The sequence below is a fragment of the Melozone crissalis genome, unplaced genomic scaffold (assembly GCF_028551555.1).
Source record: "Melozone crissalis strain CALT ecotype California unplaced genomic scaffold, PUWL_Pcris_2 ptg000023l_1, whole genome shotgun sequence".
Lineage (NCBI taxonomy): Eukaryota > Metazoa > Chordata > Aves > Passeriformes > Passerellidae > Melozone > Melozone crissalis.
In genome coordinates, this window is record NW_026535801.1 from 21,537,608 (window position 1) to 21,553,424 (window position 15,817).

Below are 15,817 nucleotides of genomic sequence, written 5' to 3' on the forward strand. Positions count from 1 at the left end.
TTTCCGCAGACGCCGGGCGGGGACTGCCCTGCACCGCCTCTCCCGCGGCCCGCCGGGTACTGTAGTTTTTCCGGGAGAGGAATCGCGCGGCCCGCCCGGACTTCGCCTCCCGCCGCCGCTCCCGGGCGGGCCGCGTGGTGCCCGCGGGTGGCGGCCAAGCGGGGTCACCGTCCCGTACGGGAGCGCTGCGGCGTAGGCGCTGATAAGGCACCCCTCCGAGGAGCGGGCAGGAGCAGGCGCTGCGCAGGGCTCGGTGAGAATCGCGGGCAGCGGCCGCCGGCCGGGACCGCGCAGCCGCCCGCGCTCCACGAGCTCTGCCCCGGTCGCGCTCCCGCCCATCCTGCGCCGAGGGATGCGGACGCTCGACGCGCGGGGCGTGCAGATGGAAACATTTTACCTATTGTGTTTTCAGTTAAATCAGGAAAGTTTTGTTAGTGGTCGCTAGTTAAGGAGAAGTGGGGACTGGTATCTTCTTTTTTAAAAAATATTCCTGCTACAGAGCTCAACATTCGGGGTTGGGCGGGGGGCATTCCCGGGGATGCACGCCCGGCCTGGCACCTGCGATCTTTGGGCACCCGCCGTGAGCCTTTTTGGGTACGGCAGTGCGGGATTGAGTGTACCCGGACCTGGGGGAAAGGTTAAGGAATTGGTTGAAACCCGTTTAAAACTCCAAGGTCAACGGAAACTTCTTAAGATGTATGACGCTTCATTTTTGTATTTTTAGAGCTACGTCCCAAATGTTGTCGCAGTCATCAATCTCTACTTGCCAGCAGAGCAACTGAAGTCTGCGACAGACTCGTTTCTCTTCCTTGCCAGAGGCCAAGCGCCCAAATGGGGTAATCAAAAGTTGCTGATGTTTTTGTGTGCCCATATCTATTCTTCAGGATCTGAGTGGAACGTTGAATCTTCACTGATAGTGAAGGGAAGAGAGAGTCCTTTAAATTTCTGGTGCTTGGCAGTTATTGCTTGCAGGGAGCTAAACACAAACACAATGGTTGCAGTTGCTCCTTCAAAGAGCTGATTAGGGCAGTAAGTGGAGCATACAACAACAACAATAGATTTGCAACAGTGACTTCAGAGCTGGCAAGGCAGGTTGTAGCTCACCAAAGTACACATGGACATCCAGAGTCCTGCAAGAATGTAAATGGATGAGGTTATTGAATATAAATTGTAGACAGTAGTAAAATTCATGCTGCTCTATCCCAATTCTTATCGCCTTTAATAACAAACCCCATAGTTTGTGTTGAGACAAATTATCTTTTGTTAGGCAATACATTTAAATATTCAGTATTTTGTAGATAATATATTTAAAATAGTTTAAGTGATTGCATTTGGAGGTTTAGATGTATCTTGCAAGTAGGTGTATACACATGTAAAGTCTCAATACCTTTTTCTTTCCTTTTTCCTCTTTCCGTGTAAGTAGCAGCCAGCAGAGGGTGTGCAGGGTAACGAGGAGCCCTTTGATTATTCAAGGAAATGTTTCCAGTAAACCCGCAGGATTTATCTCCCCTTCTCTCTCATTGCATAAACTATTTCCTCTTTGCTCAACTATTTTTAACAGACTACCTCACTAGTGGAAGCTTGTGGAAGAACAGGCACTTCTCAGCACATGTATATGTGATTAAAGTCATATCTGGTGGTGGGGCAGGTTTGTTTATTTTTATCTGCTTTGCTTTTTAACTAATTTTAACTTTGATGTCTCTATAGTAATCAAAATAAATAAAAATAATTTTTCATTTGCTTTTCTTTTCGCTTGGGAGGCACTGCTCTGCAGCAGTTTTACTGAAGTTACTATATGCTCACAGGGAGGTCTGCATTGTTCCTGGTGCATGAGAAAGAAAAAGAGTTGAAATTTTTAGATCTGCTGAGTTTGAGAAGTTGTGAAATATCCTGTTGTTTCAAATGTGCATAAGTTTTTGGAAGTATATAATTGAAAAACTAATTATGAAGCCCCAAGAGGGCATGATTAGTCACTTGGTCAAGTAGAATAGGATTAAGCACTCAGTTAATGAGTGAGTCTGGTTGACAGTAAAGTCACCCCCACCAGATTAGAAATATTAAGAAATATTAATATGTATGTCTTTTAAAAATAGCCACTGGTAATTAATAGTTCTACCTTCTGTGTTACCATTTTCTTGAATTTTCTTTTCCTTCTGTCCCCGATTGCCACTTGCCCCTTGTTTAGTGTAAGGTATTTTGAGTTTTGGTAGTGTTTGATGGTGATAATACAGATTAGCAAGACTTTACAGAGGAGCATTGGGGATTAATGGTCAAATGTTGTCTAGATAAGCTTCTAGGTACCAAGCAGAAGTGAATTGTTTCCAGAATACTTTTCTGTCTAGGAATGTAACAAAGGCTGCACATGCTGTTCCTAATATAGGCTATTTTTGTCTTTATAACAAAGACTCTACAAGTAGTAGAGTAGCTTAGTTTATTCAGCATAAACAGAACAAGATGACTGGGGATAAAATCATTATATAGTCAACCTAGGAGAATTTGAGATGGAGGAAGTTGTTAGATTTGTAGTTGGAGATTGGTCAAATGGCAGAATATTCTCCTCCAATATGTTCATTAGATTAGGTTCTTGGACAAAAGTAGCAGGTTATTTCTGTTCTTTTTGTTTGGTTGGTCTTTTTTTTCCTCTGACATCTCTCTTAGAATAGATACTTTTAAAGAATTTTACTCATCAGTTAAGTGGTTTACAAATGTTTTGGGGTATAATTCACTGTTAAAAAAATCTTAGAGCGGTGCTTTTCTCCTATATCTAATTTTTCTTCTATAGCTGTGACTGCTCAGGGTTTTAATGGCAACATGAATTAATTTAATGCCAACTTCAGGTCTGGCTAGCAGTTGATGTGTGGGCATTCTTCTGCATGTTCACCTGCAAAAAACTGTATTGAAGATGCTGTGTTTGCTTGTTTCTGAACATTTCTCAGTTAAACTGAGGACCTGATCTGCTGGTTCTAACAATGACAAAGCTGTAAAGTTTAAAAGGCAGTGCTCCATGGGGAAACAAAGTTGCTCTTCAACATTGTTATAAAGTGCATTGTTTCTTTAAGGATTTTTTTTCTGAAAAATAGTTGTGCTGCTACGAAATTTAGTAATTTTTATTGTAATTCAGTTTTATGTTAATTTCCTTAAATTAAAAGTTTTGATGAAACTTTTAATGAAAGATGAAAGTTGAGTTCTTTGATTAATAATCAAACCTAAAATATTCCTGTCTGACTGTGAAAGGGAAAGAACTCCTAATTCTTTCAGGCAACATTTCTTACTGTCATAACTTCAGGATATGATCATCTTACCTGACAAGAAGAAAGAGTGTTTGTCTGTTTCATTAACAAACTTCAGTTAAACAATTGAGCAATGACTCCCTTCAGAAAATGGAATTTAGGCTTAAAAGTGATTTAATGTATTTTGAGCTTTTAGTAGCCATGTTGCCAACTAATCTCATGATCTGTGGATGACTTGTAACTCTCAGGGATGTCCATGAATGTCTCAAGGGAGTTCATTCACATTTAACATAGATTACAACAGGAAACTTCCTCACTTACCCCACTTGCCTTACATTTTCAGAATTTATCTGCTAAAATTGTTCAACTATCGCTCAAAGGCTCACTTTTTCATAGAAAGGCTTGCATATCTGGATTTTACTGATGTAAGACCATCCTAGTCATCTGACTGTAGTTCCCATCTGTGCATCTTTTCATGTTCTTATTGAGATATTTAGAAAGCCAAGAAAAATTACGTGACTAGCCTAGCAGCTGAATCATTGTATTTTATGGTGAATATCAATGCTGGCACAGGAAATGCAAGATACTAACTCAGGTTTTTTCAAATGATTGAGGGAGGAAGAGGATTTAAAAACAGTTTGCAGTGTAATAATGGAATCTTTATCCAAGCATTTCTGTAATTTAATAATAATAATTTTGGATTGTGGTTTTGGGGTTTTGGAGGACTTTCTCTTTATTTTTATTTTCAATAATTTTATTTTTAATTGCCTTTATGTAAATTACACATTTTGCAGAAATTGTCATGATGCCTTAGTTTTCATGTATAATAATTACTATTTCATTATATCCCATATATGTTAATAATTATGGATTATTTATTAAAAATGCATGCATATTTGCAAATAAAAACCATCAAAAAGTTGTAGTAATTGAAGTATAAATTGGAAGAGTTTTGGTTGCTGAGCCTCATTTCAAAAAAAAAGCAACCACAATAAACTCATTAACATTAAAAGAAGTTTTGATTTTTTTAAATAGGCCTAAATGTTACATTTTCACTGTATGGCAATGCTTCTGTGTCATGATAACATTAGAGTCTCAGCAGCCAAAATTAACAGTGGTTTTATTTGGCATTGTCAACCATAAGGCAAACTCCATTTTATTTAAACTTCGACAAATAAAAAGAAATTTTAATCTTTTTTCCTTTTTTTTTTCTGTAGGCTTAAAATGAATAAACAATGCCCTTTTTAAATAATGACTCATTCAAAAGTACATGATTAATGAGGAATTGTTAATTTAATTGAAGTGATTCCTTTGCCAGTCACTGTATTGATGTGTACAGATTAATAATTTTCAATTCACAGTACAGAACTTGTGATCAAATGCTACTATTTACCTCGAGATAGAAATCTTTGTTTTGCAACCAATTTGCACAGAATGTTTTCTAGTAGTGTCTTGTGCCTGTTCTCTTGTAACTGTGTTTTGGATTTCCAGTGCATTGAATATGTACATGTGGTTTTTATGGAAGCAGCACTGCAAAAAAAGAAGAGAAAAAAGGCGGGAAAAAATAGGACACTTAAAATAATTTTAAGGAAAAAAGGAACAAAAGCCCATCAGGGTAAAAGTATTAGGAGGGGTTTCATTTTACACATCTCATAGAAATCTCACATTAACAAGAATATGCAAAAAACCCACTAAAAATGCTGATACTAGATACACACACTTGTTTTCTTTCATTATTGACCCTTTATGAAGATAGTGCTGTGTTTTACTTTACTTGGAATATAAGATAAAATTATACATGTAATAGAAAAATCTATATCACTTTATAATTTCTATTGATAGAAATGAAACATGTATAAAAATTACATTTCAAAGACAGCAGTGAACAGAGATCAGGAGAATAAATGGCAGAAATGTTGGAAAGCTTTATGTGCACTATGTTTACACTTCAAGATATTTAATTTCCTATTTACAAGCATAAAACCATAGTCATAGTTCCAGAGTGAAATCTTTTGAAAAAAAATTGAGTGGGGTGAAAAATGTCAATTTTGCTGACAGTATGTACCCACTAGAAGAAGTGGTTTCTTTACTGATCATTTCTTGCTTGCATTTGTTAAGGTACAGTATCAGTCTTGGGTTATTGTTTCACTGTGTATTTCTTTTCCTTCCCCTCTCTGACAGGACTTTGAAATGATACCAGGTAATTTATCTTTTGACTGGTTTCATTCCAGTTGCCTACTTTGGGATTATTTGGGCTTTCAGCACACTGAGGGGATGTTGCCATTTTCTAAAAAGCATTTGAATTGATATTTTAGTAAATGATTTTTACTAAATCTCGTTCTTGGCTATTTGACCAGTCTCTCATGTAAGTGACATAAATAGTTGCATTACTGCAAAACTGTAATTTGAGTTAAATGTGTTCTCAGGTCTCTCAACACAACAAACTTCATTACAAGGCTTTCTGCTTTGTGTCTGAGGAAAACCAAGATGCAACACAGGCACCAAAGTAACAGACGACCAACGGTTCCACTCGGATCACGGATTTTAACTGATCCTTCTAAGGTCTTTGAGCATAACATGTGGTGAGATGTTTCTTCAAGGATCATTTTCATATAATTTTGTATACTGTTTACTCTGGTATAATGGGGTGGGTGTATGAAACATGGTGCTGCCAGAATAGGCACATGAAGGAAGCACTAGAGGAAATCTGAGATTGTCACAAGTAATCTTTCAGTGACTTGGGTTAAAAGCTGCCCAGTTGATAGTTAGTCAAGGAGTGAAATGCAAATATTATTAGGGATCAGTAATCAATTAGGAGACAGAGGATCTAGGGATAAGATAGTCCATGTTACTTAAAATGGCAGAAAGTTTCTAGGTACAATACATTGCATACTGGATTAGCTCCCTAATGCTTACCACTTTCAGGCTAAATGTGGAGTTGGCTATACTTCCTTGGTCAAGGAAGCTGGAAGCTGTCTGATTATTGTGTTAAGAGTGTAAAGTTTGTCTCTGTGTTTCATAAATCTACATGCAGTGTAGTTCTTAAGCATCTTCCAGGCTTAATGCTTCCTGCTAGGTGGATGAATCCTTTACATAAAATGTAAAATCAGGTGTAAATGCTGATTGAAATGTAGGCTATATAATCAAGGGAGGAAAAGATTTTAAGAAAAGGACCACCCTTTTTCTGTAACATTGTTTTTTGATGAAACTCTGTCTGTTTGTTTGTTTTATAATTTCCTTCCAAAAAATTGGTCATGTGTAGCTTCAGTTTTACCTGCTACTATTTGGTGGCAGTCTAACATAGAGTTACCAAACTTTGATGCAGGTGGTTGGAATGGATTGTGAAGATGGAAGTGAAGAAACAGGGTTGTTCAGAAAGTGGATCTGCACATGAATCTATGTAGCTCAGATGGGAAAACAGGTGAAATTGAATTGAAGCAGAGGTGCATTGAAGTTGTGAAGGTCTTGATAAGTCAAGAACCTGGCTGTGCTGGGGGTTAGGTCATTGTTTCTGAAGCTCATTGCATTGGCAGGGTTCTCACTAGGGAGATAAGGAGAATTAGGATGTGGTGGTAGTGCTAAATAGATTATACAGGGTAAGCATAAGATATTTGTCTTCTCTAACATTGATGTATGATGTCCTTTTGTTTTCCACTCATCATCTTTGTTAGTTCATAAAGTGGCATTCTTTTTGTGTGAATTGGCAGAGAGACAAGAGCTGCTACCATTGCTGCTAGAAATACTAAGTAAATTAAATTTGGGAACTAATGTTTTAGATGTCTATTGTGGTGCTTTTCTGTCATTTTGAGAGGGAAGTAATGAATGATGCTAAACATTGGAGCAAAAAATGCCTGCTTCTGTTCAGGTCAGTAATTGAACCAGTTTTTACATTATCACAGAGATAATTAAACCCTAAGTTAGCAAACAAGGTAGCAGAAAAAGACTAAGTTGAATAGGCTGAACTGAAAGCAGCATTGTTTGATCTCATATCAGGCCTACTCATGTTAACAGTTCCTGGTGTGGTTAAAATGGATAGCTTGCTTTGCTGCCTCAGTGTTCAGCTTAAAACACTTCTGTATTTAAACACTTCTGTGCCTAGAATTCTTATGTGTCCCATGTTCCTACCAGCTTGTGTTGCTGAAGGAGCTGCCTCATGTGAAGCATCTATATATGTAAATAATTGCTGTAAGAGCTATGCAGTGACCCCTCTTTTGTAGATTTTGATCAAGAAGTGCTGCAGCAGTACTATTTGAGATCTACCATATGGAAATTTCAACAAAAGCACCAAAAGGAGCTTTATGAATTTCCAAGGAGGGGAAAAAAAAAGAAAAAAAAAAGGCAGTTAATGAAGATGGAGGGCTTCAGACACCTTTAGTATTGTGTGTAGAGCCCCTGAGGGCTCTGACAGACACACAGTGATGGATTAAAATTGATCAGCTAAAGATTACAGAGCAGCAAGTCATCTGTCAGAAGGGCTGACTGTGTATTATTGCCATCTGAATAGTCCTTGGTTTCAGCTTGCTGGAATAGGCAAGGTCAGCACCAGTGGTAGCAGTGAGGGAAGCAAGTCTTTCCAAGAGGACGTCTGCCTGGCAGTGCTTCGGTCACTCAGTTTTATTCGACTGCAGCGTGTCTGTCAGAGCCATGACACTGCACAGGAACATTTGGTATATGAACAAATACAGGAAGGGGAGAGGCAACCTGCTGGGGACAATAATGAGAAATATTTCAGTAGAGAGGCGGAAATCAAGTCTGAGGCAAGCAGACAAATACATACCAATTAGTCTCCCACAATTAACAAAAGAGGAACAGTGAAGGTCTAAGAATTAAATTACCTATATGTCACCAACTACGGAAAAGGAAGATGGTCATTAGCTTTTAGAGACAATCAACTCTTTTCAAGTTGGCACCTTCTTCCTTTTCCCATAGTAACCAATGGAGTTTTAGTCTTGGGCTTTCACTTAGCTCATTTCAGTAGGATTAGGATCTAATAGATTACTTGAATTATATTATCTAATTTAATCTGTTCGGACTGGACAATTTGGAGGGACAGCTGATTGGCTTTTGAAACCGTCCTGCAGCACATTTTTGAGTACTCCCCGATGGGGTCTGATCCAAACCAGAATCTGCAGGGAAGGCAGTTTAGTCATCAGGGTCAGTTCTGGGCTTGGTTCTGTGACCATGGATTAACATAACACTTAGGTAACCACTGTACACAAGTATAGATGGCATAGACTTTGGAAACATTGCAGCACTGCTTGACTTGTCTCATTCTGGTTTTTTTTGTTTTTTTTTTTTAATATTACCTATCTCTGTTCCTCAGAAAAGTAAAATCCTGTTTATCAATTCCACCTGTTCCAGTTGAATAGGTGGATTATGCTCCCTGTTTCAGAACAGCTGATTTCTTTGCTAGTCCTTAGTTCCTCATCATAAACACTATTAATGTGAGGTGTTTCTTGCATTAGGGTGTGTGTTGGTAGGTCTCTTATTGTATTCAGCTAAATACAGTTCTAATGGACACTCAAAATACACTCCTGTAAACACACTCAATTTGTAAGATGCATATAATCCTGATATTAATAAAAGAAATACATGCTACTTCAGTCTTTTGGCAGTTGGAACATGTTTCTTAATCACTTGACTTTTACCTAATTAGTAATTAATTTTTATCTATCATACACTGAAACTTAGATTTTAACTGTCAGTCTCCTTGTGGTCATTTGCTTGCACTCAAAAATAAAAAAAAGGTATTTGAGACAGTGTAGCTAATTCATGACTGTTTTTCCTGGGAAAAAATATGATGAAAAACCCTATTGAAAAGCTGTTGCTTCAATTGCCTTCTGCAGGGACCACATGCAGTGGTCACAAGAAGAAGAAGAGAATGCCAAGAAAAAAGCAACAGAGAATTCTCTTGTGAAAGTTCAATCAGAAGACCGAGGTAACGAATTTCAAATGGTATAAAAATTTTTTAATGCTCTTTATTAAGATAATTGAAGATTTATAGAGTTCAGGAACATTTTTTTTATTTCTGCATTCTCTTATCTAAATTTTTTAATTTGTTTTTTTTTTTCCCTTTGTTGCCTCAAAAGAACTCACAGTGTGTTTTTCCTAACAGTACAGTCTCTTATTTGAACAGTTTTACAATTGGGGTGGCAGTAGACTCTGTGTAAAACACATGCATCAGTATGGTGCAGTTGTTCTGACCCGTTTTGCAGTCCTCCAGAATACAACTTCTACTACACAAGGCTTTTACAGAATCAAAGGGAATGAATTTGCAATCAGCTAGAGTGCTGGAGATGAAGATTCCCATATACAATATTCAAATGCTTTTCAGTGATTTGGGAACTATTTAGAGAGCTTGTGTTTGTTCATTGCACTGTATTTCTGTTAAATGCCATACAAGTTGCAGTGGTCCCAGCTGGTCCCAGCTTGCTGCCTTTGCCTGGGAGTGCCTCAGGAATCCATGTGTCCGCTTTGTGTGGAAGGTGTTCCAATACATCCTCCATGGTCTGCTCTCTAAGGGATTGAGGAGTTTTGGGCCTGTCTTCAGAAGGAAATTTATTGTATTCTGGGTTTCTGAAGAGTGATAGCTCTAGTTTCAAACTGGCAAACTAAACCATAGACTAAACTCCAGGGTGGTTATGAATGCTAAAGCTGGAATATCAACTTGATAGTAGCACAGACTGGATTCTTCATTTATTCTTCTGTTCGGAGGATATTCTGAAAGTAGTCACTTGGATATCTGTGCCTCAGTTTACTTAGCATGTCATGAATCTGCCAGATAGTGTTGTTATGAGCCTATGCCTTGGTGTAACCAAGGCACATGTTGGAGTTTGTTTGAATTACCTGAGAATGTGCCTTGCATTGTGTGCCCTTCATCACCTTGAATACTCTGAAATTGTCAGCCTGCCTTTCTCTGTTACCTCTCACATTTTTTATCTACACACAGGAGTACAATGCTTGTTTTTCAAAAATTACATCTAATATATTAACTTGATTTGTACAAAGAGCTGAAAAAGAGCTTGTAATTGAAAAGTAAGCTGTGTGGCTGTGTGCTCATGGAATCTTGCATTCTTTATCTACAATCAATTAGAAGTTAGTTTGTACTGGTAAGAAATGGAATAATCAGGCATTTGGCTATTGCCATGAAACACAAGAATCCAAGGACATTTCTTATGAATGCCCCTCTGGTTAGAGTTTGAATAGGTGAGCATTGCTGATAGTGTTCCTTCAGAAAGCTTCAGCTTCATTCTGCAAATGGAAGTACATTTTGGCCTATTTGTGTAAACAATGAACTAGACCAAGGCTAATGAGCAGGTTATTTTGGGGCCTTGAAAACTACAGTGAGGGGAAGAAAGACAGATTTCACCAATGCTATTATATTACTGAAGTAGAAGAGCTCTGATGAGCCTTTTTAAAGCAAGAGCAGTGGAACTGAATGAAGTCATGGTACTACATTTAGGAATTTGATTTCCATATTAGCATGTGCAGTTTCTTCTCAGGCATGCTTGCTAGCAGTTGAGGATTGTGTTATGGAGAAAAATTGATTGACAAAGTAAAGGTTTTTTTGGTTTTTTGATGGGGGGTTTGGTTGTTGTGGTTGGTTGGTGGGTCTTTTTGTTTGGTTGGGTTTTTTTTTCTTGGGAGTTTATATTTTTAAGTTATGCAATTTTTACATGCTTTGGAATATTTTGTGGGTAGGCTAATTAAATGCACAAAATTAAATAAAAATTTGATAATACTGCATGCATTACACAGAGATGCAGGAATGCCCAGTGCAACACTGCAAAGTAAAGTGTTCCTTCCCTTAAACCCATGTCATTCCATACTAATACAGTTTGAAAGGCTGACTTTAGCTATTTCTTTCCTTCAGTTCTGAAATCTGGAAAACTTGATGTGAATTGAAGTTCAAGAGTTCTGAGCAGACTTGTAAGAAAATTGTGACTATATCAAGGGGTGATAATAATTAAAGAGTCTTTTGACTAGAAGGGTTTTGCTTTTCATACTGAAGCTGAGCAATCTATAAATGCAACTTAAACTATTGAAATCTGATATATATATATGACCTCAGTCAACTCTGAACTCTTAATATAAAACAGGCCTGTACAATTACAGGGCTGGGTCCTGCCCTTTAATAATACAATTGGATGTATTAAATGTTAATTTTAAAACATTATGCAGATTTCTAGGACAAGGCATTCTGCCACCTCCTTACCACTTCCCACTGCCTGTCTGTGCCTCTAATGATAATTCTCAGCCTTGTTTATCTCTGAAAAGCTGTAGCAATTTAGGAAATAATATGCTAAGATTTAAAGAGAGTAGTAGAAGTGCACTGTACATTTATATTAAAAGAATTAATGTGTTGGTATGAGTGAGAACAAAACAGGAAAGGCAGCACATTATATGAGGTACACTTTTGTAGAAAGAGATGTCAGGGGTAGCAAGATAGTTCTGCAAATGCTTTGGAAATAAGGGGGAAAAACAAGAAAAAACATTTTGTTTGGTACTTTAGGAGGGATAAGGAAGGGAAAACCATCAACAAAAGAGACATTGAAAAGCTGTAATTCTTATCTTTTTATCAGCCTTCCTTTGAAAGGGTTAGCTAGCTCCAGTCCAGTGGCTAGCACAATTAGTGCTAGTGAGAAGGAGGAAAGATTTTGTTCTTGAAGTGAGAAAGAGCAGGTTACAAAGTACATCCATAGAGTACATGGATGAGTGGAAAAGCAGAAAAGAGAATATTTGTTTTTTAAAAAAGGAGGTGGGAAAAAAAGGAGAGTCAGATAATTGGTTTTAGTTTCTGGAAAAATACTGGAAGAGTACATCCAGAGCTTGCAGACTTTGGGTTCAGAAGAACAAAGGAGATGAATAGTGGCCAACAAATATTTTTTCAAGGATAAATCACATAAAATCAAGCTAATTTTCTTCTTGGAGAAGGTTACAAGCCCTGGGGATAAGGGAAAAGCAGCAGATGTCCTGAAGTTTATCCTTAGTCAGGCTTCTGATTTGCTTTACTTGACATTTTCATAAGCAAGTTAGGCAAGTGAGAGCTAATGAAACTGCTTTTGGGTGAATGAATGCCTGGGGAGAGCCTTTCAGAATGGAAGGCTGTGCTGGGCAGAGGAATGTTTTATTCTGTGTCCAGTTCTGCTTGGTATTTTCATTAGTGACCTCGGGAAATTAGAGACTTGAAGATGGTGTTACGTGAAAATGTGTTTTAGGTATGGTGAAGGACAGGATTGAGATTCAGAAAGATTTGGACAAACATTGGAAAAAATAATCTGAAATATATAAATTTGCTAAAAATGAGTGCAGATTTCTTTGCTTCAGAATAATTCCTTGAGGAAAAAAAACAAACTAGGTTTTGGAACAATTGGCTTGGTAGTCATTTTGCAGAAGAAGATCTGAGAGTTGTGGTGAATCACTAGCTGAATCAGCAGTGTCATGCTGTTGCAAAATGGCAAGCTGGGAGTTATAAACAGGATTACAACCTGGAAGCCTCATAAAATACTCCTTTTTCTCTGCAATTATAATGCCTTTGCCAGAATAAAACACCCAAAGAAGTAAATCAATTGGAGAGAATCTAAAGAAAAATTGAAATTATCAGAAGTCTAAAAATCAAAAAGAAGACAGTTAGTTTTAGACAATCTAGAAAAGAGATTGTTTATGGAGGCATAGTAAAATACTTCAAATATGTAAATAGGTGTTGCAAAGAGAAAAGAGAGTAATCTTTGCTTTGTCTGCTTGGTCCCTATCTGGGACGAGAATTCCTTGACCCAATTGCAAGATGGAAGTTCTTAGGTAGACAGTGGAAAAGGTTTCTAACTGTGTAGAAAATTAAGGACTGTATTATATTACTGAAGAAAGTTGTGTGTGAAAGGTGGTATTTTAAGAATAAGTTGAACAGATGTTTGTGAAGAAGGGATGTGAATTCCCTGATTGTGTGAAATCCCTTCCAGTCCTACTTTCTGACATTCTGACACTTAGTTAGAATGTTTTGTGAATTAAAAGCGAACACAAAAGTCTGTTGTAAGACTCTGAAGTGTTTTGAAAATAAGAAAGCAAGTATGTTCCTTCTGTATTGTTGAATGCTTAGGTGTGAATTATTGTCTATTTGCTATGCAGTAGCATTTATCAGTCCAGTTCACAGAACTGGATTTGTTTTTTAAATAGGTGATGAGGTACCAACAAATTTGCAATTGATTACAGAATTTCATAAAGCATGAAAGAATTTCAATTCTTACATTTGAAAACTATTTCTTAAATAATTGAAAAGCTGGATTGTTTTTATAATTTGAGCATGAAAGCTTGTCTAAGAATCTTTAGATTGTGTATTTTGGTGGTGCTGTTCTATGATGTCACTACACTTTTAAAAATATGCTGTAAGCCTGTCAACCCCTTCCTAAGTGTCATAAAATCTAGTTAAACCCTCATAGGAGTTATTCTGAGCACAAGTTAAGGTGAGACACAAAATCCATGTGTTTTAATTTAAATTTACAATATGTGGAAGTATGGATTTTTAAACTGTATATTTGAGGTCCAAATTATATGTTGCTTTAGAGTGTTTTCCAGCTAAGTTCATATTCACCAAGGTTTTGTTCTGTTTTAATTTCAGATAAATATGAGAGAGAAGCCAGTAAATATTGGAATGAATTTTACAAGACACATAAAAATAACTTTTTCAAGGATCGCAATTGGCTGTTTCTGGAGTTTCCAGAAATTCTTCCAGAAAAAAGGAGAGAAGAGTTCAAAACAGAAAAAATGTCTTTGGAACACACAAAAATAAATAATGACAACAGTTTTTCACTCAAAAATGGAATGTTTGAAGAAGGAGAAAAATACTGGGAGAAAAATTATGGATCTGGTTCTACTGCTGTACAAGGATATGTATATAATAAAAATCAAGTGAAAGCTCTTACTGCCAACCCTCAAGGTAAAAAGTGTGGAGAAGAACTTGGCAAGGTCGAATCCTTCCCTGGTTGTGATGCCACTTACCGAATATTAGAGGTAATGCACTGCAAATGTTCTGCACATCTACAGAACTCCACAGAATTACTCAAAAATCTCATGAAGACCCTTACTAAGTATCAGGAGAGCAAGCCTTTGGAATTTTACATACTACATTCATTTATGGCAGGAACTTTCAGAGAAACCTAAATCTGGACTTGGTTTTCCCGTTACAGTTTTTCCATAATTAGAATAGGGCTAGATTGTCAGATTCCATTTTCATTGAAAGTCAGGATTTTTACTTCCTCAGGACAGGTGTGAGTTTAAGTGCTTTGTCTCAAAATGCAAGTACTTGCTGCATTCTTGCCAAATGGTGAAATTGGACAAGAGTATTGCATTTTCTTATGCAGTTTGAGAGACTGATTCTCTTTTAACTTCAGAAAGTCATTGGGGAGAAACATGATCATGTACATGATTTGAGAACTGTGGTATTAGCTGATTATACCTTTTCTGGCCAACATACCTTCAAGTCTAATGGGTCCTACTGGCCAACTAATTTAAGACAAAGATAGCAAAAAAAGGTTTTGTTTGCTCATTTATTTTGATTTTATCTTTCTCTTCTGATTTTAGGTTGGCTGTGGAGCTGGAAACAGTGTCTTTCCGATTCTGAAAGTTCTATGGTAAATTGTGTTGGATTTCCAAATATGAATGTTGTATTCATATCTTCATTTTCAACAAATTTTGGTGCTGGATCTGTGCTGCAGGAAGCATTGAGTGAACCATTTTACAGTGCTAAGATTCTTAGTGTGTCAAACTACAAATAATATTGGTGCCATCAGTATAGGATACTCCTCATGTTGCTCTACCCTGGTCTTGGGGGATCATATTTGCTGACAAAGTTTGTCTCTGAGTGCATTCAGCTACTGAGTTCTTATAGTTAATCTCAGGCAGATTAAATATTCTCTTGTCTTATAGATCACTGTAAAGCTACCAGGTATCTCTTCAAAAGGCCAAAATTATAGAGACCATAGATAATAGCATGTGAGCTACTGGAAAGAAGTTCTATTTTTTCTGAATTGGCTGGTATATTTGTCACATTACTTGTGGTTTTAGTGTCAAGGCACAAGTCCTATATCACATTACTTAATTTATTGAAACGTCTTAATCCACTTAGCTTCCAGTTTTAGAAAAATCTGTTATGACAGCTTGTCCTCCCATCCATGTAGGCAGGAAGATTTTATTGGAAAGGATACGTATATTTCAAGGGTTGAAATAGATTTCTTTTTTTTCATGCCTTTAAGAGCTTGAGAGCAACACGATTCATTATTCTATCAATGAATTGTGATTGCTAGTATCACCATTATACAAAAATTCTCCATTTTGCAGATATGGAAATGCAACAGGAGGAATTAAGTGGTGCACCAGGGTCATACATGATACCTCTGTTATCAATGCATCTTCATCCCACAGCAAATGCTTTGCTTTAGACAGCATGTAGTGAAAGGAGAGCCTGGTTTCATATGAAAACTTTGAAAGGAACCCTATATAGAAAAAGATATCACGTGGCTGTGTTGAAAAAGATGAGACAAACTTTTGTGTTTTCCTCACAGGAGGCATTAGTCATAGATTGGCATTTCTGATAA

At 37.2% G+C, this 15,817-nt stretch overlaps 1 protein-coding gene across 2 annotated transcripts in view; it reads left to right on the forward strand.

Annotated features, from left to right (window-relative positions):
• The window catches only part of METTL8 (methyltransferase 8, methylcytidine), a 64,960-nt gene that overhangs the window by 43,859 nt on the left and 5,284 nt on the right, over positions 1-15,817 (forward strand). Inside the window, exons 1-6 of one of the 2 annotated variants that reach the window (XM_054278463.1) lie at positions 97-253; positions 725-836; positions 5,657-5,812; positions 9,077-9,168; positions 13,843-14,234; positions 14,805-14,854. In XM_054278463.1, coding sequence (XP_054134438.1) covers positions 832-836; positions 5,657-5,812; positions 9,077-9,168; positions 13,843-14,234; positions 14,805-14,854 — 695 coding nt within the window. In that variant the 5' untranslated portion in view covers positions 97-253; positions 725-831. Of the gene's footprint in view, positions 1-96; positions 254-724; positions 837-5,656; positions 5,813-9,076; positions 9,169-13,842; positions 14,235-14,804; positions 14,855-15,817 lie in introns of those variants that run through there. The other variant, XM_054278464.1, reaches the window with a different exon arrangement.